The sequence below is a fragment of the Microcaecilia unicolor genome, chromosome 1, assembly GCF_901765095.1.
Source record: "Microcaecilia unicolor chromosome 1, aMicUni1.1, whole genome shotgun sequence".
NCBI lineage: Eukaryota > Metazoa > Chordata > Amphibia > Gymnophiona > Siphonopidae > Microcaecilia > Microcaecilia unicolor.
In genome coordinates this window covers 130899050-130920409 of record NC_044031.1, presented here as the reverse complement: position 1 = coordinate 130920409, position 21360 = coordinate 130899050, and the positions used below count along the sequence as shown (strand labels likewise).

General features: G+C 41.4%; 1 protein-coding gene across 4 annotated transcripts in view; it reads right to left on the bottom strand.

Annotated features, from left to right (window-relative positions):
* Positions 1–21360, bottom strand: part of ANKIB1 (ankyrin repeat and IBR domain containing 1) — a 410970-nt gene that overhangs the window by 35554 nt on the left and 354056 nt on the right. For all 4 annotated transcript variants that reach the window (XM_030200246.1, XM_030200271.1, XM_030200262.1 and 1 more), the window contains exon 17: positions 9130–9181. In XM_030200246.1, coding sequence (XP_030056106.1) covers positions 9130–9181 — 52 coding nt within the window. The remainder of the gene's footprint in view (positions 1–9129; positions 9182–21360) is intronic.

Genomic DNA, 21360 nt, shown 5'->3' with positions numbered 1-21360 from the left:
GAAAGATATACTCCAGTTGTGTGAGGTTTGTTTGATTTAATTTAATTTAAGTGTATGTCTATTTGTAGATTCCCCTTCTGAAGAAGCAATGCGAAACTCGGCCAGGGTTAAGGAGATTGTTTGGTATGGAGTGAGGCAGTATGAGTGAGTGATTAAGGAGAGTGTTTACAAGAGCACGGATACATGGGAGGCATCTCTAAGGGAAGTAAACCTCAATATTCATATATACTAATAAGATTATATTGCACTGAGAATGTTGATATAGCTTATGTTTGTATTTAAACTCATATGTGGTATACATGGGTATGGGGAGATCTGTTGGGAAGGGTCACAGGTGGCTTATATGAGCTAGCATTAGTCATCATTTGGTTTAAGTATTAATAGCATTTAGGCATTATGGTACATATAGGAACTCATTGGTGAAATGCTGAATCTCTGCAATTCTCTGTAAACACTTTATTGTATGTGAGTCATCAAGCAAATGTTTACTTGACTTTGTTATAATTGCATAAGAACATTGCACAGAATCAGTACAGTGTGAAAGTGAATGCAGGCATAAGTGGTATACTGCAGTGCCATAAAAGGCAACAGTGTATGTACATACCTGGTATGGGATTTGGAACGCCTAATATGCGATGATGGTTCCATCTGTGACACTGCCACATGTTCCCTTGGGGATATAATGGTAGAAATGGGTAAGAACTGAGCACATTATTAATCATTAATATTTATATTTGAGTATATGTGTTAATTGATTTAAGACTGAGTTAAAATTCAATGCCAAGAAGTGCAGAGTGATGAACTTGGGGTGCAGAAATACAAAAGAGATGTAACGGATAGGAGGAAAGAGACTGGTAAGCTGGGCTCAGGAGAGGGACCTTGGGGTGATGGTGTCTGAAGATCTTAAGGTGATGGAACAGTGCAACAAGGTAGTGGCCATGGCCAGGATGCTAGGCTGCGTAGAGAGGAGTATAACCAGCAAAAGAAAAGAGGCGTTGATGCCCCTGTACAAGTTGTTAGTGAGGCCCCACTTGAGTATTGTGATCAGTTTTGGAGGCCTTATCTTGCTAAGGATGTAAAAAGACTTGAAGCGGTTCAGAGAAATGTGACGAAAATGGTAGGGGGTTTAGGCAGCAAAATGTACATGGAGACACTTGCTGACCTAAAATTGTATACACTGGAGGAAACGAGAAACAGGGGTGATATGATACAGACGTTCAAATATTTGAACGGTATTAATTTGCAAACAAACCTTTTCCAGAGATGGGAAGGTGGTTGAACTAGAGGACATGAACTGAAATTGAAATTGAAGGGGACAGACTTAGGAATAATGTCAAGAAGTATTTTTTTTACCGAGAGGATGGTAGATACTTGGAATGCCCTCCCGCGGAAGGTGGTCGAGATGAAAATGCTAACGGAATTCAAAAACGCGTGGGACAAACACAAAGGAATCCTGTTTAGAAGGAACGAATCCAAAGAAGCTTAGGGGAGGAGATTAGGTAGGAAAACCGGTGCTGGGCAGAATTCTACGGTCTGTGCCCTGATGGAGGCTGAGTAGATTTGGATGGGCCAGAGTGGAGCTTTTCGGGTGCTTCGACAATTTCTGAAATTTTAGAACAAGCAGACCTCTATGGTCTATGCCCTAAAAACGGCAAGGATAAAGTAAGAACAGGTATGCATATGATGTAACACTTCATACCATATGTAATCAGTTTATATTGTCAGCAGACTGGATGTACTGTACAGGTCTTTATCTGCCAACATCTACTATGTTACTATGGGCCCTGCTGTAAACCCTTTGTGGCTGAGTAGATGTAATGGAGGAGCAATCTGTAGATGAATGAGATCCACATACCAAGGGAATCTTGGCCAGTCTGGTGCTACTAAATTTACTTGACCTGGATAACAAGCAATGGTGATAGTGTTCTGCCTACCATCAGCCATGGAGGAACATACAGGTGGTCTGTGGTTGGCCAAATTTGAAGAGCATCTATGACCTAGGAGTCTGGTTCCTTCCTCCAACTGAAGAATTTTTGAACTTGTGCATTCTTCCTGGATGCCATGAGGTCTATTTTCAAAAGACCCCACTGAGCCATGATCAGATTGAATGTTGTTGAGGACAGCTGCCATTCTCCCATATCCAGATAGACTCTGCTGAGAAAATCCTCTTGAATGCTCAATGTTTTCGCAATGTGAGACATTGAAAGAAGTGGAATGTGAGATTCTGCTCAACAAAAAAGTAGGTTGGCTTCTCTGGCCACATGAACACTCTTCGTTCCACCTTGTCTTTCATATAAGAAACTGCAGTCATGTTGTCCAAGAGGATGTGAACTGGTTTTCTTTGAAGGAAGGAAGCAAATGCAAGCAAAGCTTTATTGCTCTTAGCTTTAGACGGCTGACTGACCATGAGACTTTGGTCGACGGCCCTGAGCCGTCTGGTGAAGGCAATGAGCTGCCCAAACAAACAGACTGGTATCTGTTGTGACAACCAACCAACCAATTTGGAGATTCCAGAGGCAGGCCCGCCTGAAGATTTGGGGGATGAAGCCATCATAGCAAGCTATTTTTTGCTTGAAGGGTCAAAGGAAGAGAAACTTTTTAATCCTTGAAGTATGAGACCAATGACTGGAGTAGAGAGTTGAAGGTGTCCCATGTAAAATTTTGCCCAATGAAGAACATCTAGGGTGGCTGCCATTGTTTCCAAAACCTGTACATAATCTTAAGCTCTGGGTTGCTGAAGAGAGAGGACCCAAATCTTCGACTGATGAGACAAGGAAAGAAATATTTTTCCTTCTTTTGTGTAAAACTTGTCTTTCAGATATTATAGAGAGTGTGGGTTGCATTGCTTGATACTTTGCAAGGGCTTGCTTGGAGACTCTAAGAAAAAGTCTGCGATGGGACAATAGAATTCCAGTTTGTAACCCTCACATTATTTTTAAGACCCACTGGTTTGATGTTATCATGGTCCACACCTGTAAAATTGGGAAAGAGACCCTTTAATTACCATGAGTGAGGAGTGGACCTGGACCCCATTATTTTGAAGATCGGGAAGAAGTAAAGGGTCTTAGATTTGATGCAGAATTCTTTTTGTCTCCACGAAAGGAAGACTGATGTTGTTGAAAACAAGATTTCTGGAAAGAAGAAGAACTTGATTTACCTGGACTGCATCATTTTGCCTCCCATAAACAAGACTTAGAAGACCTCAATGGTGGTTTAGGTTTGTCTTCTGGTAGGAATTGATTCTTAGAGTTTTCAAGGTCCTTGACTAAGTTTTAAGATCTTCACCAAATAATGGGCAAGACTATGAAGCAACATCAGCTGCCCAATGCTTTAACCACAGCCATCTTCTTGCAAAAACTACTAATGCCATTTCCTTTGCGACGCTCAGAGCAAGACATACAAGGCATCTGCCAAGTAGGTCAACCCAGCTTCTAAATGAGGAAGAAACTCTGGAGAAGGGTCTAAAGAGCATAGTTGATGAACTCATGAGAGATGTGTCTTGCAGCATAGGAACCATATTGGCTGCTACTTCAAAGGAGAGCTTTAAAGAAGCCTGTGGTCATGAACATCTTTAAGGACTGTATCATCCTCTATTGGAATGATAGTCTTAGTAGTAACTGCTGAAAAGAAAATCTGTCAACTTCAGTGGCAAGAATAGAATATAGCTGCGCCATATCTCTTGCAACGTTAAGACTGATGTCAGAGACCTCCCATTTTGCTGATATAAACTCCTGCATGGCTTCATGAACATGAAATGTTCTTGGGTGGTTTTTAGTACCCGACATGATAGAAGAAGCTACAATGAAGGACTGAGCCATGGGAGAAGAAATATTGAGAACTTCAAGGGCTTTGGTTATAAAAATAGGCAATTCCTCCTTAAGAAATAGCGTAGCCATTGTGGGATTATCGCCCTCCGCGCTTACAAGTTCTTCTTCTTCTTTTTCATGTGACACAGAATGCTCAGATAAAATTAAAAGAGCTCCACCTGAGCCATGACCAGAAGCTACAGAGACTTCATTTATCTCTCTAAAATTTTCTATTTCTTTGGACTCAGTTCCCCAAGAGAAGAGGGAGGAGTGAGGATTTCAGACCTTGTTTGGGAATATTTTAACAAATAAGCCTGATGCAAAACAAGCAAAAAAATTCTGGTGAAAAGGGCTCCATACTTAAAGGTTGCACAGACTCTGCAGCACCATAACTGCTCTGAAAAGACGAGGAAAAAAATAGGACACAACCATGAGTCAACAGATTCACCAGCTGACTGGGTTCTAAAATGGCTGCTGCAACACCTGAGTCCGAGGTTGGCATAGCTGAGCCCACCAAAACCATGGCAGTCTGTCCTTCGTCTGCCATGAAGTGGGACCTGGTAACTGGTCTGAACTGCAGGAATCCAGACTATCTGAAGGGTGAAGAAACATTTAACATTATCCCAACACTGTTTGCCAGTTCCCATATTGGGAACAGAGTTTAACCAAGTTGGTCAACATGAAAAAAATAGTTAGTCTGGTGTACTCATTCTTGTGCTGAAAATAGTCTGCTGTCCTAACTCAAAAGCACCAGTAACTGCAATAAGACTTCCCACCCCCCGCAACAAAGCCCCGAAGAAGGCAGTCGACCTTGCCTTTTTTTTTTGTTCTGTTTTTTTTTTTTTTTACTGGTGGTAGAAGAAGAAAAAGCAAGGGGGAAGCAGTGGTGGGAGGATAGGGGACAGACATAACACCATCAGGTTTACACCATTAGAAAGCTTTTTCAGTTGTTAAACTTCTCAACTCGACTGAAACCCTCGCAAAGAAGACCAGGAGGCCACCACAGGATCAGACTCAAAGATGCACAACAACCTAATTTCTGCCTGCTGGAGATACAGAGACTGGATGCATACAGCTCAGTTGAGCTCTCTATCTCCACCTGCTGGCAGATGGGCATAAACTCACAAGTCTGGACTGATATTGGGTGATGAAAAGGAAAACTCCTGATGAGAAGGGTGGGTACTTCTACTGCTGGTTGTCATGATAAGAAGAGCTGGATCTTTGAGAAAATACACTTAGGATTTTAACATCGCTGGCTCTTTGTTTCTCAGGATTGGGTTGGCTTTTCTCTATTTGGAAATGTTTTTGCCTTGATGTCTGTCTTATGCCAGCCCAGGGGACTTGTCTGCTGCAGTCGGGGTTCGGCCACAGTCCAAGAGCTCACCACCCTGTGTCTGTGACAACAGAGAGCTTTCCAGAACCTTAGGGAGGGGCTCAAGTCTTTGACTTGGACTGTAGCTTTTTCTGAATTAATACCTACTTATGGAAAAGAAGAGGGAACGGAAGAGTTTTAGTGGATTAAAGCCTGTTGTCAACAAAAAGACTTTAGATACATAGGAGGATGGGCAGTACGTGGAAAAATAAAAGACTGTATTGTAATGATGGGCTACATCTTCCTGTGACAGGAAAAAGAATCCTTGTTAAAAAAGTTCGGATTTGGGAGGGGGGAGGGGGGATATTGAAGTTATGTATTATAAAACGTTATCCAGCTTATACTATGTACATGTGGAATTGAGTTGGTGTTGTGAGAATTGTTTTGGATATTAATAAATAAAATTAAAAAAAAAAAAAAAAAAAAGATCGGATTTGATATTAGCTTTGAAGTAAGTATACATAGGAAATCGAATACGTTAGCGTTTAACTTAAAAAAAAGAGACTATGATAAAATGAGAAGAACGGTGAAACAAAAAACTTAGAGGAGCGACTGCGAGGGTCAAAAATTTACATCAAGCGTGGATGCTGTTCAAAAACACCATCCTGGAAGCCCAGGCCAAATATATTCCACGTATTAAAAAAGGAGGACAGAAGACGAAACAACAGCCGGCGTGGTTAAAAAGTGAGGTGAAGGAAGCTATAAAGAGCTAAAAGAAAATCCTTCAGAAAATGGAAGAAGGAACCGACTGAAAATAATAAGAAACAGCATAAGGAATGTCAAGTCAAATGCAAAGCACTGATAAGGAACGCTAAGAGGGACTTTGAAAAAAAGATTGCATTGGAGGCAAAAACACATAGTAAACATTTTTTAACGTATATTAAAAGCAGGAAGCCGGCAAAAGAATCGGTTGGACCGCTAGATGACCGAGGAGTAAAAGGGGCGATCAGGGAAGACAAAGCCGTAGCAGAGAGAGAGATTAAATGAATTCTTTGCTTTGGTCTTCACCGAGGAAGATTTGGGTGGGATACCGGTGCCAGAAATGGTATTCGAAGCTGACGAGTCAGAGAAAATTAATGAATTCTCTGTAAACCTGGAGGATGTAATGGGGTAGTTCTACAAACTGAGTAGCAAATCTCCTGGACCGGATGGTATTCATCCCAGAGTAATGATAGAACTGAAAAATGAGCTTGCGGAGCTATTGTTAGAAATATGTAATTTATCTTTAAAATTGAGCGTGGTTCCAGAAGATTGGAGGGTGGCCAATGTAACGCCAATTTTTAAAAAAGGATCCAGAGGAGATCCGGGAAATTATAGACCGGTGAGTCTGACGTCGGTGCCAGGCAAAATGGTAGAGACTATTATTAAGAACAAAATTACAGAGCATATTCAAAAGCATGGATTAATGAGACAAAGTCAACATGGATTTAGTGAAGGGAAATCTTGCCTCACCAGACTACCTTACAATCCCTGATGGTTTAGTGATGTAGTCAGGGCAGGAGTGATGCTCCAGTCATGACAGTCATTTTGAGAACAGAGCCAGATACAAATCACTATGCATCCAGCTTTTGAGATCAGAGCCAGATACAAGTCACTATATGCATCCAGCTTTTCATACATCTGCAGGCAACGTTGGAATGCACTACCAACTGTCTTAAAATCAACACATGATTTGACAGCCTTCCGGAAATCACTGAAAACTAACTTATTCAACAAGAATTATATAAAAAATCCTTCATAAAGATTCATCATCAGAACTGTATTAGTACTAATCAACATTGAACTCCTTAATCTGACTACTTTAATTTCACTATTATCATCTAATGTTACTCTTGATCCTACATTTTACATACCTAATATGTATTATTTCTTTACTTCTAATTTTTTGATATCTTATGTACCTTAATTGTATATTATTCTGTTCTCTCATTCCATAATTGGTGACTGCCATTACGGCATAATGTACGCCACATTGCGCCTGCAAAGAGGTGGGAAAATGTGGGATACAAATGCAGCCAATAAATAAATAAATAATGGGCAGGAGTAACTGAGAATCGATCCTGCAATGATGACACCCCTAGACCACCAAGGGACTGTAAGATAGACTCAGGGAACTTATGGGTGGGGGGAGAGGAGGAAGGCACAAGACAAACAGGACAATGCATAAATTTTCAGCTTCCATTGAAAACACAGTCATTTTTGGCCAAAACAGAAAACATGGCCAAAAATAAAAATAACCTTTCAGCCAAAACTGGGCAGAAAAAGGATTTTGTGCTGGTTTCAGTGTCATAACCAAAACCAAAAATTGGTTGGCCTTTAATTCAATTTCTCAGGATATTGCTCTAATCACTAGGCTACTCCTCCACCAATGGCTTATTTCATTTAATGTATGGTTTACCAACACCTCTTTTTTTGCCAGTGCAGATTACATTTTCTTAATTTAAACCCAAACATTCCATTTGCTCTTCCAAATGCTGTGACATCATCATGGATGTCCTGAGCCAAATTTGTCTCTTGTGCTCCCATGGTGGGGTCAGTCTTGAGGCATAAACTGTGCAGAGGTTAGGGTTTATATTGCTTTTCCTCCCTGAACCCCACCATACCACTTTTGCTATTGTGGTTCACCAATTAGCTGTTTGTACAGGACACACAAGGTTCAAACAACTAATCAATTAACTGCATGGCCACAAAGAAGAGATACCACCTGGTTGCAAGTGATGGACAAGGGAAGAAGGTGGTGAGAGAAGAAAACTAGAAGGCAGTTGCAGGAAAGAGAGTGGCGACCCAAAACTGTTTGAAAACATAGTAAGTGGAAGGGATTTGATATACCACCTTTCTGTAGTACAGTACAAAGTAGTATACATATTATAGTTTTTTGTTTTGTTCCTAGAGCAATGGAGGGTTAAGTAACTTGCCCAGGGTCACAAAGTAATCAAACCTGGTCCTCAGGCCACTGAATGAACCATTAGGCTACTCCTCCTCTCAGTGCAGGCACAGAATTTGAGCAGGAGAATAGAGCACAAGGGGGAAAAAAAAACCTTGCTGCAGAAGTATTTGCTCAGTATTTCTGCTTTGTCCTGATGACCCTGCACACATTCTCTGTTTCCCTCTCAATCTTACAATCTAATCCTTTACCTTTACTACCTTATCTGTAGGTTCAATATGAGTACAAGAGTAAAAAAAAAAAAAATTACATTATTGAATAAATTCTTCTAATCTACATTTTAAGTTCCCAGTCAAGCTATTTTCTGTCACAGATACTATATTTAGGTGTATATTTTTAGCAACTGCTTATATGGAAACAAACTGAAGCTTTCTACTCAATAACAATTTTTTGCCCTTTTGTGGAAAAGTCTTATATAACAGCAAAAAGCTGATTTAATAAGAAAGATTACTGCATGCCTCATCTGTCACACAGAACAAAGTGCTTTACATCATAAAATACAAAATCAGAAAAGGACTCTAGTTATATAACAGGAAAGATAACAGCAGCCACACAGAACTAAAGCCAAGAAACGATAAAGCATCTAAAATACAAACAATACAAACCCATCCAACCCCTGGGTCCCAGAAACTAGCCCCCAAAAGATAATTTTAAAAAGTGCATCTCAAGAGCAGTTTTGAATTTTTTATATGAAAATTTGGTTCATGGGGTAAAGGAAGTTCATTCCAAAGAGCTGGTGCTAAAAAGAAAAAGGTGCTTTATCTAATCGATTAGAGATAAGGGTTCTGGAAGGGGCTGTACAGCATGGTTCCTTGGCTGTAGATGCTGTGATGATTGGGCTGCACAAGTTGGGAGGAGATACAAAATATGGGAGAAAATCCCCAGGTAGGTGCAAACAACACTCATGGTGCCAAACCACAGCCCTGATTGCAACAAAACTGGAAAGCAGAAAGGAGTAGGATAACACTAATGTTCCCCTTCCCATCCCCAAATGTAATAAATGTTACCTCAGGTGATGCAAATCCCAAATATTCCCAATCCCATGTTCCACCAGCAAAGCTATAAATAAATAAAATAATGCAAATTAGATAACTTAAAAAGGAGAAGCAACATACAATCATCATACTTATTGAATAAATACGATATAAAATTAAGGTTATAGGCAGTTTACTAAAATTCTGCAGTGTCAGCTTTTGTTTAATGCTGCTCAGTTCTGTATAGACATTGGATACAATTTTTTAATATCAACTAGAGTATAGCATACTATGCTCATCACAAATTATTTTTGGATCACATGACTTCCAGACAGCAGAAGAAACCCAACGAACATAAAACAAAAACAAATCAAAATAAAGAAAACTGCCTATATCAGTGTAAAGAGACACATTATGAATTTCTCAAAGGATGACATAAAGGAGGAAGGGGTGTCTCTTTCACAAAGTGCTGATGTTTATCGCTTCACAATTTTTTTTAAATGAGGGTGCTTGGTTATGGAATACATTATCTTTTAAATTATGGTGTATTGGCTCCAATATACAATTTAGGAAACAGCTCAAGACTCAACGGTTTGCTTAGTTATATCCTTTAACAATGTAATATTTGTAATCTTATTTTCAACATAAGAGTTTAATTTGAGACTTGACTAATTCAAACACTGTTCAAAGTTTTATTAAAACTTAATTAATCCATTCGGCTATTTGAGTTTTATATGTTGTTTAATGAAAAAAGTTTCAGAAGGTTTAAAAGGCATTTGTGTTAAGAGAAATCCGTTTGGAATACCATACTCAATTGTTTTATTCCTGAGAATGCTCATCTGGCTCTTACTGAACTGCCTTGAACTTTGTGGTTGATAAATGTGATTTGTAATGTAATGTTATCATCTTCTGTTTTGTTAATTTTATTATGTATATTTTAAACTTTTTAACCTGCCTAGAATGGAAGGATAGTGCGAGCTATAAATACTTTAAATGAATACATTTTACTCATTACGGTATATTCATCTTAGCCTCAGTTGTACTGATGACACTTCTGAAGGTTCATTTGTGTCAACTCAGAAAGCGCTATGTTCTTAAACTACACTGCTTACTGCTTCTTACATGTATAATGCAGGTGCACAATGAATGGTTTCAGCTTCAGGGCAGGTTTCTTGTTTATGCCCCCTTACCATTTGAAATTTTTAATGTGGATGAAACAGGTCTGTATTGGAGAGCAATTCCTGATGGAGCACTGGCATTCAAAAGCTGGCCTAGGTGGCTGGAAAAACGCCAAATAAGCAAACGCGTGTAGAGTGTGAGGGTTGGGAAAAGAATAAGGGCAGAGTTAGTAGACCTCAGTGCATAAATAAAGGAACCAAAATATGTCAAACTGGATATCAGGAAATTACTGGTAAAGCCAGGGCTTTTTTTGTGCCAGTATGCGCTGGTACGGCGTACCGGCACCTCTTTTTCCTTCCCATTCATCCCCCATGGCCACAACTGCTTTTCCCAATGAGCAGCAGCAGCAGCAGCAAAGCAAGGAGTAGCAGATGCGGGGCTGAAGTGCTAGTGCATGTGCTGTTGGCTCTGCCAATCTCCTGCCCCAGAACAGGAAGCTAACATCAGAGGGGCAGGGGATTGGTAGAGCTAACAGTGCATATCTGAGCACTGTGGCCCCACGTCTTTTACTCCTTGATTTAACTGCCACTGTTGCTCGTTGGGAGAAGCAGCAGCAGCCACAGGAGAGATGCAGGATGGGAAAGAGGGGGCAAGGGGAGAGAGATGCTGGATGGGGAGAGAAGAGGCAAGGGAAGATGCTGGATAGGAGGGGGCAAGGGGAGAAATACTGGATGGGGGAGGGGCAAGGGGAGAGATGTCAGATGGGAAGAGAGGGGGCAAGGGGAGATATGCCGGATGGGAAGAGAGGGGGCAAGGGGAGATATGCCGGATGAAGAGAGATGGGGCAAGGGAAGATATGACGGATGGGAAGAGAGGGGGCAAGGGGAGATATGCCAGATGGAGAGAGAGGGGTCAAGGGGAGATATGCCAGATGGAGAAAGAGGGGTCCAGGGGAGAAATGCCAGATGGGGAGAGAGGGGGCATGTGGAGAGGTACTGGATGGGGAGAGAGAGAGGAAAAGGAGAGAAATACTGGATGGAAGTGGTGAGAAGAGAGAGAGAGAGAGCACAAATGCTGGATGGAAGTGGGAAGGAGAGAGGGGGAAAATGCTGGATGGAAGTGGGGAGGTTGTGGGGAAATGCTGGTTGGAAGTAGGGAGGGCAGCAAATGCTGGATGGATATGGGGAGGAGAGGAGAGGCAATGCTGGATGGAAGTGGGGAAGACAGAGGGGCAAGCTGTAGGTAGACACAGTCAAAAGAGGGGAATTGAAGATTGGATAGTAAGAAAAACTTAGAGACCCTTTTACTGAAAGGTTGCTGCATGGCAACCCGAAACTATCGCCGGCCCAACGCAGGAGGCCGGAGCTAGTTCCACCCCAGCATGCGCCATTTCCAGCGCTAGCGGAAATATTATAAAAATATTTCCACAGGGTTTACTGCTGGGTTAGCGCAGGAGCCATTACCACCACCTTACTGGGTGGCAGTACTTGCTCTCCCTCCAAAATGGCCACATGGCAAGTGTGAACTTACCACATGGCCATTTCTTTTTTCAGCCTTTTTTTCCTCTGCAGTGAGTGGCAAAAATGGCTACTGCCACTAGTGCAGGGCCCCTTTTACCTCAGCTTAGTAAAAGGGCCCCTAAATGTGGACAAAGGCAGAAAATAAAATTGAAGAAAGCTGAAAGGAAAAGGAGAAGAGAAAAATGAAAAACAAACAGGAAGTCCTGGCAATAAAGTTAAGAGAAGATGAGGAGAGTAGAAACCAGAAAATGGGACCAACAGAATTGAAAACAAAGTACCGCCTTCGCACCTCCGGAAAAGGTTCGTTTGCGGATTAATACTTTTCAAATATTTGAACGTTTGTATCATATCAGGGGTGATATGATACAGACGTTCAAATATTTGAAAAGTATTAATCTGCAAACGAACCCTTTCCGGAGGTGCGAAGGCGGTAGAACGAGAGGACATGAAATAAGATTGAAGGGAGGCAGACTCAAGAAAAATGTCAGGAAGTATTTTTTCACGGAGAGAGTAGTGGATGCTTGGAATGCCCTCCCGCGGGAGGTGGTGGAAATGAAAACGGTAACAGAATTCAAACACGCGTGGGATAAACATAAAGGAATCCTGTTCAGAAGGAATGGATCCTAAGGAGCTTAGCCGAGATTGGGTGGCAGAGCCGGTGGCGGGAGGCGGGGATAGTGCTGGGCAGACTTATACGGTCTGTGCCCTGAAGAGGACAGGTACAAATCAAAGTAGGGTATACACAAAAAGTAGCACATATGAGTTTGTCTTGTTGGGCAGACTGGATGGACCATGCAGGTCTTTTTCTGCCGTCATTTACTATGTTACTATGTGGCCAGACAACAAACGTTGAATTTTATTTTAAATTTAAGATAAAGTAATGTGGTAGCTGTGTTAATTTTTTTGTTTTATTTGTAGTTATTAATTTGTTATGTAGTGAATGGAATACGCCAGTTTTTGAAATTTACATCTGGGGAAAATATTGTTCTTTTTCTGGTGTTATCCATGCCAGTCTGGTTTTTGGGGGTTTCAGCTGATTGTTTGGTCTACATATTTTGTTAGTTTATGGTCACTCTTAGGGGTTCTTTTGTTGAACCTAGGGACTTGTTTACTATTTTCAATGATGACCTTTATGTGCTCCATGGCTGGACAAATGGGTGTGGCTACTGTAGGGGTGGGGCAATAATGACTCCGCCCTTAAGATTGGCCCTGTATGAGTACTGGTACCTTTTTTCCTACAAAAAAAAGCACTGGGTAAAACAAAATGGATTTTATCTTTCATTGAGAATACAAATATTTATGCAAACTGTATGGAATTTTAACCAAACTTGCCTCTAATCTCTTGGTGGGTGCAAAGTACTTGCTTACTAGAATTGTGACAAAGAAAAATATAGTGCACTCCATTCAAATGAATGTTGGATAAGCGCATACTCTGCTTACCTGCACTGGCATGCTCCAGTCCAAATTGTTTTCTATTCATTCCAGTGACGACTTACTTTGTTACACTGTCTATAAGTGCATGCTCTGTTTACATGCAATGCATTGATTGGCTTCTTCAGCAGCATCACTCCATTTAGGTACACTGTTGAAAGGAAATGATGGGGAGCCAGCACCCTCCCTCATTCACTCCCAGCCTCATGATGTACAAATGCTGCATTATCCAGGCAGCTGGCAGATCAAAATGCTGGGAGCCAATAAGGGAGAGTGAGGAGAGAGCCAAGACTGCCCCCCCCACCTCCAACTTCATTGACTCCCGGACTTCATATGATGAAAAGGCTAAAGAGGTTAGGCCTCTTCAGCTTGGAAAGGAGATGGCTGAGAGGAGATACGATTGAGGTCTACAAAATCCTGAGTGGTGTAGAACGAGTAGAAGTGAATCAATTTTTCACTCTTTCAAAAAGTACAAGACAAAGGGACACTCAATGCAATTACATGGAAATAGTTTTAAAACAAATAGGAAAATATTTTTTCACTCAAAGAACAGTTACTAGAACTTGTTGCTGGAGGATGTGGTAACAGTGGTTTGCGTATCTGGGTTTAAAAAGGGTTTGGACAAGTTCCTGGATGAAAAGTCCATAGTCTGCTATTGAGATAGAAATGGGGGAGCCACTACTTGTCCTGGGATTGGTAGCATGGAATGTTGCTACCAACTGGGTTTCTGCCAGGTATTTGTGACCTGGATTGGCCACTGTTGAAGCAGGATACTGGCTAGATGGACCATTGGTCTGACCCATTAGTCTATTCTTATGTTAAATGCTGTGTTGCGTAGCCGGAAACCAATGAAATTGGGGGGAGGGTGGTCTGGGCTCTCTCCTCACTCTCCCTCATTGGTTCCAAGCATTCTGATGTGCAGCTGGGACACGCGGCAGTTGTAAATCACGAGGGCCTGAGGAGCTGCAGCACCCATGGCATATAGATCGAAAGGAGACCTGGTAGGCTGACCAATTGGAAAACCTGGTAACTAAATAGCACAGCCCTTTAAGTGGCCACAGTGGAGTGGCACACAAAGCGAAAGGAGACCAGGCAGGCTAACCAGTTGAATAAATGTACACCTAAACATCACAGCTCTTAAAGTGGCAGCAGTGGGAGTGGCACACAAAAGTGAAAGGAGACAAACAATATACATCTTATTTGGGATAGTTCAAGTTGCTTTCTTCGATCACCTGCAAGGCATAGGCAATGGCAGTGTCATCATGCATATGTAAGGATCTTTCACTTGCTGGTGGGATAGACATTATCAAAAGACTGGATAATAAGGAAAGTCAGGCTTCCATTGCAAAACAGTATGGTGTGCATCCGAGCCAAATCTCACGCATCTACAAGCAGAAGGACACGCTTCTCGAGGATTGGCAGAACACCATCAATCCTGAAAGAAAATGCAAGAAAGCTGACAAAGCTGAAGATGTGGAAGAAGCTCTTCTTCAATGGTTTTCTCTATTAAGAAGCCAACAGCTTCCTGTCAGTGGTCCTCTGCTGATGAAGAAAGCCAATCCTTTGGCACAAAACAATGGCTTGGTTGGTTTTTAATGCAACTCTTGGCGGGTTAGAGCGATGAACAGTGAGATACAATATCAAGTTCAACAAACAGCATGGCAAAAAACAAGATGCAGATAAGTTAGGTGCAGAGAGATAGGTAGAAAATGGTCTACCTCACATCATGAAAAATTACAAACCATTTGAAATTTTTAATGCGGATGAAACAGGTCTGTATTGGAAAGCAATTCCTGATGGAGCACTGGCATTCAAAAGCTGGCCTAGGTGGCTGGAAAAAATGCCAAATGAAAGACTGACATTGCAACTATCATTCAACATGGATGGCAGTGAAAAGTTAGAGCCACTGACAATTGGGAAAAGTAAATAGCCACATTGTTTCAAGAACGTTAAACAGCTTTAGTGGCAAATAGGGCAAACAAAAATGTTTGAATGACAGAAATTTGGCTACAATGGCTAAAAAAACTGGAATGGATTTATTAACCGCCTTTATGAAGAGATTCACCCAAGGCAGTGTACAGCATTACAATTACAGTGTACAGCATTACAGTGTAAAACTTACAATTTTGATAACAGCATAACAATAGTAAAATGTCCACGTATAAACATAAATACAATAAATGAGGTAAACTTGAAAACAGCACATTGAAACCTAATGATAGGATTATCATGAAACAGGATCAAAAACATACACATTTAACAGAACTGAAATTCAAATAACAGAGATATAATATGATGTCAGCATAATACTAATGAAACATCTAATAAGCACACATTAGAACATTCTAATGACACAGATATGATACTAATGCTTTTCTACAATACAGTTTGTCAAACAATGGAGTAATGTGGTCCAACAGGACACATCCAAACACACCAGAAAGACGGTGGTAGTTACAATTCAGTTTATTTCATAGCATATATTGACTTGACATAGCACCGTGTTTCAGCCAGAGTGCCCGCCTCAGGAGTCTTTATATAAGTTATAAGCCCAGGTGTGACAAAAAGCTTCACAAAGATGCTAAAAAGACTATAAAATCTGAAACACAAATAGTGCAGTGTATTGCCGTTACTTGAATAGTTTTGAACAACTATCATGGCAATACACTGCACAGTTTGTGTCAGATTTTATAGTCTTTTTAAAGACTGTATCCAATTTTAGCATCTTTTTGAAGCTTTTTTGTCACACTTGGGCTTCTTACTTATATAAAGACTCCTGAGGCAGGAACTCTGGCTGAAACATGGTGTCGTGCCAAGTCAATATATTCAGTTAAATAACTGAATGTAACACCACCTTCTTCCTGGTGTTTGGATGTGTCCTGTTGACCATGTTATTTTTATTTATTTATTGGGATTTATTAACCACCGTTATGAAGAGATTTACCCAAAGCGGTGTACAGCAGGTACAGTTTAACATAAAACTTGCAATTTTGTTTACAGCATAACAATAGTAAAGTAACCAAAAATAAACTAAATACAATAAATGAGGTAAACTTGAAAACAGTAAATTGAAACCTAATATTAGAACTACCGTGAAACAGTATAAAAAATATACACATTTAACAGCACTGGAATTCAAATACCAGAGATATAATACAATGTTAGCATAATACTAATGATACAAGCATGCATTAGAACATTCAACTAACAGATATGATGCTAAAGATTTTCTATAATATGGCTTACCATATAGCTGAGGAACCAAGAGTGTTGTCGTTGATCAGTGTGCTGCTGCGGCTCGGAAACGAATAGAATGTTGGGTATTATTAGGAAAGGTATGGAAAACAGGTGTGAGGATGTTATAATGCCGTTATATCGCTTCATGGTGCGACCGCACCTTGAGTATTGTGTTCAATTCTGGTCGCTGCATCTCAAGAAAGATATAGTGGAATTGGAAAAGGTGCAGCGAAGGGCAACTAAAATGATAGCGGGGATGGGACGACTTCCCTATGAAGAAAGACTACGGAGGATAAGGCTTTTCAGCTTGGAGAAGAGACGGCTGAGGGGAGACATGATAGAGGTATATAAAATAATGAGTGGAGTGGAACAGGTGGATGTAAAGCGTCTGTTCATGCTTTCCAAAAATACTAGGACTAGGGGGCATGTGATGAAACTACAGTGTAGTAAATTTAAAACAAATCGGAGAAAATGTTTCTTCACCCAACGCGTAATTAAACTCTGGAATTCGTTGCCGGAGAACTTGGTGAAGGCGGTTAGCTTGGCAGAGTTTAAAAAGGGGTTGGACGGTTTCCTAAAGGACAGGTCCATAAACCGCTACTAAATGGACTTGGGAAAAATCCACAATTCCGGGAATAGCATGTATAGAATGTTTGTACGTTTGGGAAGCTTGCCAGGTGCCTTTGGCCTGGATTGGCAGCTGTCGTGGACAGGATGCTGGGCTCGATGGACCCTTGGTCTTTTCCCAGTGTGGCATTACTTATGTACTATATGTACTTATATATGATGGAAACAAGATGCGTGGTGAGAGTCAGCTGGGATAATAGATGCGTGGTGAGAGTCAGCTGGGATAATTTGATAGTTGGCTAAACCCAAGGCAAGTTCTTTGTATAGTTAAGGAAAAGATAAGGAACCGATCTAAGTTACAGTGAGGGGCATAATCAAACGTGAACGCCCATCTCCATGGGCGACTATCTTCGAGGATGGGTACGCGAAGGGGCGGGACAGACCGTATTTTCGAAAAAGATGGGCGTGCATCTTTTGTTTCGATAATATGGTTGGTGCCGGGCAAATGCATTGGATTTGGGCGGATTTGAGATGGGCGGTATCGGTTTTCAGTGATAATGGAAACCGAAGCCGCCCAGCTCAAAAATGAACACATCCAAGGCATTTGGTCGTGGGAAGGGCCAGGATTCGTAGTTCACTGGTCCCCCTCACATGCCAGGACACCAACCGGGCACCCTAGGGGGCACTTGTAAACTGTAAAAAAAACCTGTAAAATACCTCCCAAGTCCATAGCTCCCTTCCCTTGGGTGCTGAGCCCCCCAAATCCCCCCCCAAAACCCACTCCCCACAACTCTACACCAGTACCATAGCACTTATGGGTGAAGGGGGGCACCTACATGTGGATACAGTGGTTTTTTTTTGGGGGGGGGGTTTGGAGGGCTCCCATTTACCACCACAAGTGTAACAGGTAAGGGGGGTGGGCCTGGGTCTGCCTGCCTAAGTGCACTGCACCCACTAACAACTGCTCCAGGGACCTGCATACTGCTGTCATGGAGCTGGGTATGACATTTGAGGCTGGCATACAGGCTGGCAAAAAAAAGTTTTTAAAGTTCTTTTTTTTTGTGGGAGGGGTTAGTGACCACTGGGGGAGTCAGGGGGATGTCATCCCTGATTCCCTCCGGTGGCCATTTGGCCAGTTGGGGCACTTTTTGGGGACTTGTTCGTGAAAAAAAGGGTCCAAAAAAGCGGCCCAAATTCTTCCTTCTGCCGCCCTTCTTTTTTCCATTATCGTCCGACTGCGCTCATCTCTCCTCAGCCGATAAACACGCCCCAGTCCCGCCTTCACCACGCCTCCGACAGGCCCCCATCAACTTTGTTTGTTCCCACGACAGACTGCAGTTGGAGGCACCCAAAATCGGCTTTCGATTATACCGATTTGGGCGCCCACGGGAGAAAGGCGCCCATCTCCCGATTTGGGTCGAAATATGGGCATCTTTCTCTTTCAAAAATAAGCCTGAGTGTGTGTAGCAAGTTGGTCCAGGTGCAGCATGAGTGTATAGTCAGTCACCCTATGTATTAAAGGCTTGGGAGGAGAGCTGGGCTTTCACCTGCTTCCTGAAGTAGAGGTAGTCTCGAGTTACAAGTAGCCCCTCTGGGAGTAAATTCCAGAACGAGGGGACTACTTCTGAGAAGGATCGCTGGTGGGTATCACATTGTAGAATTTCTTTTGACAAGGGTACAGATAGTGATGATCTTTGAGAGGACCTTAGAGATCTAAAAGGTGTGTACTACTACTACTACTACTATTTAGCATTTCTATAGTGCTACAAGGCGTACGCAGCGCTGCACAAACATAGAAGAAAGACAGTCCCTGCTCAAAGAGCTTACAATCTAATAGACAAGAAATAAAGTAAGCAAATCAAATCAATTAATGTGTACAGGAAGGAGGAGAGGAGGGAAGGTGGAGGCGAGTGGTTACAAGTGGTTACGAGTCAAAAGCAATGTTAAAGAGGTGAGCTTTCAGTCTAGATTTAAAGGTGGCCAAGGATGGGGCTTTCAACTCCTAACCATAACTCTCTTACTCAACACCCTCACTTATCACCCCTACCACTGCAATTTCCCCACCCCTAGCTGTCTGTTCGTCAGTCCAATTTAGATTGTAAGCTCTGTTGAGCAGGGACTGTCTTTTTCATGTTGATTTGTACAGCGCTGCGTAAGTCTAGTAGCGCTATAGAAACGTTTAATAGTAGTAGTAGTAGTAAAGGGCTAGCTTATTCTTTAAGTACTCTGGCCCATTTTGTCTGAGGATCTTGAAAATCAAACATAACAGTTTTAAATTTAAGATACAGGTAGCCAGTGACTGACTTGTTGTGTATGTAGTGGTCCTCGTTCCTCCACTTTGGTGGTTGATACTTCTGCTACAATACAGCTTACCATATAACTGAGGAGCCAAGTGCAGATATATAGATGGGGACAAGATGCATGATACAGAGTCAGTTGGGATAAATAGTTGGGTGGCTAAACTCAAGGTAAGTTCTTTGTAAAATTAAACATGATATAAGGAACTGATCTAAGTTATAGTATGTGTAGCAAGCTAGTCCAGGTAAAGAATGCGAAGGCAGAAGCATGAAATTCTGATGTTATGTGACAACTGTGCACCATAGAGCAATGATGTTAAACTATCAGATGTTAAGCTTGTATTCCTACCACCCAAAATAACTTCTCTTATTCAGCTGATGGATCAGGGTATCAGAGCCAACTTCAAGAAGCATTACAGAGTGCTGGTGCTGCATCATCTGATGGGCACAATGCATAATGATGCAAACAGGCCGCTGAGACTGCTTATAAGCTAAGCCTGATGGACTCATTACATAGGAGGAGGCTTGGTGTCATGTTACCCAGAGTACGATTGTCATCTGCTACAGATGGGCTAGCTTAATGAAAGAATGTTATAATGATGAAAATCCTGCATCTTCAGTCGTGAACACAGACGAGCTGCCTGTGGATTTTCCAGATGGCGTGACGCCTAAAGTGTTTGATCGCTATGCGGCAGTTAATGACGAGCTTCAGACATCTGCCAATAAAAATGATGCAGAGATTGGCTCAGACCTGAAGTTTGTCGTTGAGGGTGCTGGAGACTCAGATGATGAGCCAACAGGGCTGGAAGTTGGCAGCAAGTGTGATGCAAGGCCTATTGCAACACTTGCTGCTGCATTACACAGCTTGAAAATTGTGAGGGCTTATCTAGAGGGTAATGGATGCCAGAGCTATAAACATTATTATGACATGCTTGACGTGATGGGATGGGAAGACATAGAAGTGGAAAGACAGCTGTCCAGGCTGAAAGGAGATTTTAAGGGCTGACATCTACGTAAGGAAGAGTAAATAACAGCATGAAGAAAAGGAAATCGATATGGTTCTCCAAACAAGTGACTCAGAAAATATTTATTTATTACATTTATATCCCACATTTATCCAAGGCAGGCAACAATAGTCACATACATGGTCCTACTCATGTAGCAATCACTAAGCATATGATGATGAAATATGATCAGTAAACTTGGCTGTAATCACAAAAAAAAGGTCAAACAGATTAGTCTTCATGTAGCCAAAAAGTCTTTTACAAACAGGTGGTAGTCACGAAATACAGGAAAATTCAAGAAGAGTAACACAGAAAAGTATACCGGGAGAAAATGAAGAAGCCAAGAGGGAGATATGTCTAGAGAAAGCACAGGAAGAAGAGCAAATGGCTAGAAATGCAAAGAAGAGAGACAAAACTTTTTTTCAGGTGTATTAGTGAAAGAAGGAAGGCTAGAAATGGAATTGTTAGACTGAAAGATGCTGTGGATGGCTATGTGGAGAGTGATGAAAAAAAGCGAATATGCTAAACAAGTACTTTTCTTCTGTGTTCATGGAAAAAAATCCTGGAGAAGTACTGTGATCAGCTGGTAAATATACATATAAGAATGGAGTATATATCACACCGTTCACAGAAGGAAGTGTTTATTGATTCACTGTTTGTAGTATTCTAGTACATCGATGACGGCTGCAAGATTGAAGTGGAAAAAAGATTAACTAACTGATTCCCTGTTTGTAGTGTACTAAAATGCATCTCTTCTACTCCAATATACTGATTCCTGTTTGCAGTGTACTAGAAAGCATCTCCATCATTCCAATATTGTACCTCATTCAAGGTACTTAAATTGTACTAGAAAGCATCTCTTCCAGTTCAATATACTGATTTCCTGTTTGCAGTGTACTAGAAAGTATCGCCTTCATTTCAATTTTATACCTCCTTCAAGGCTCTTAAACTCAATAAATTCAACTGCCGTAACTTGAGTGAGCAATGAAGATGGCAGCACGGAATAGGGGAATTAAAGTTTAACAAATTGACTTCCTACTTACAATAGAATATTCAGGCTTACTTCCACTCCAGCCATAAACTCTTCAT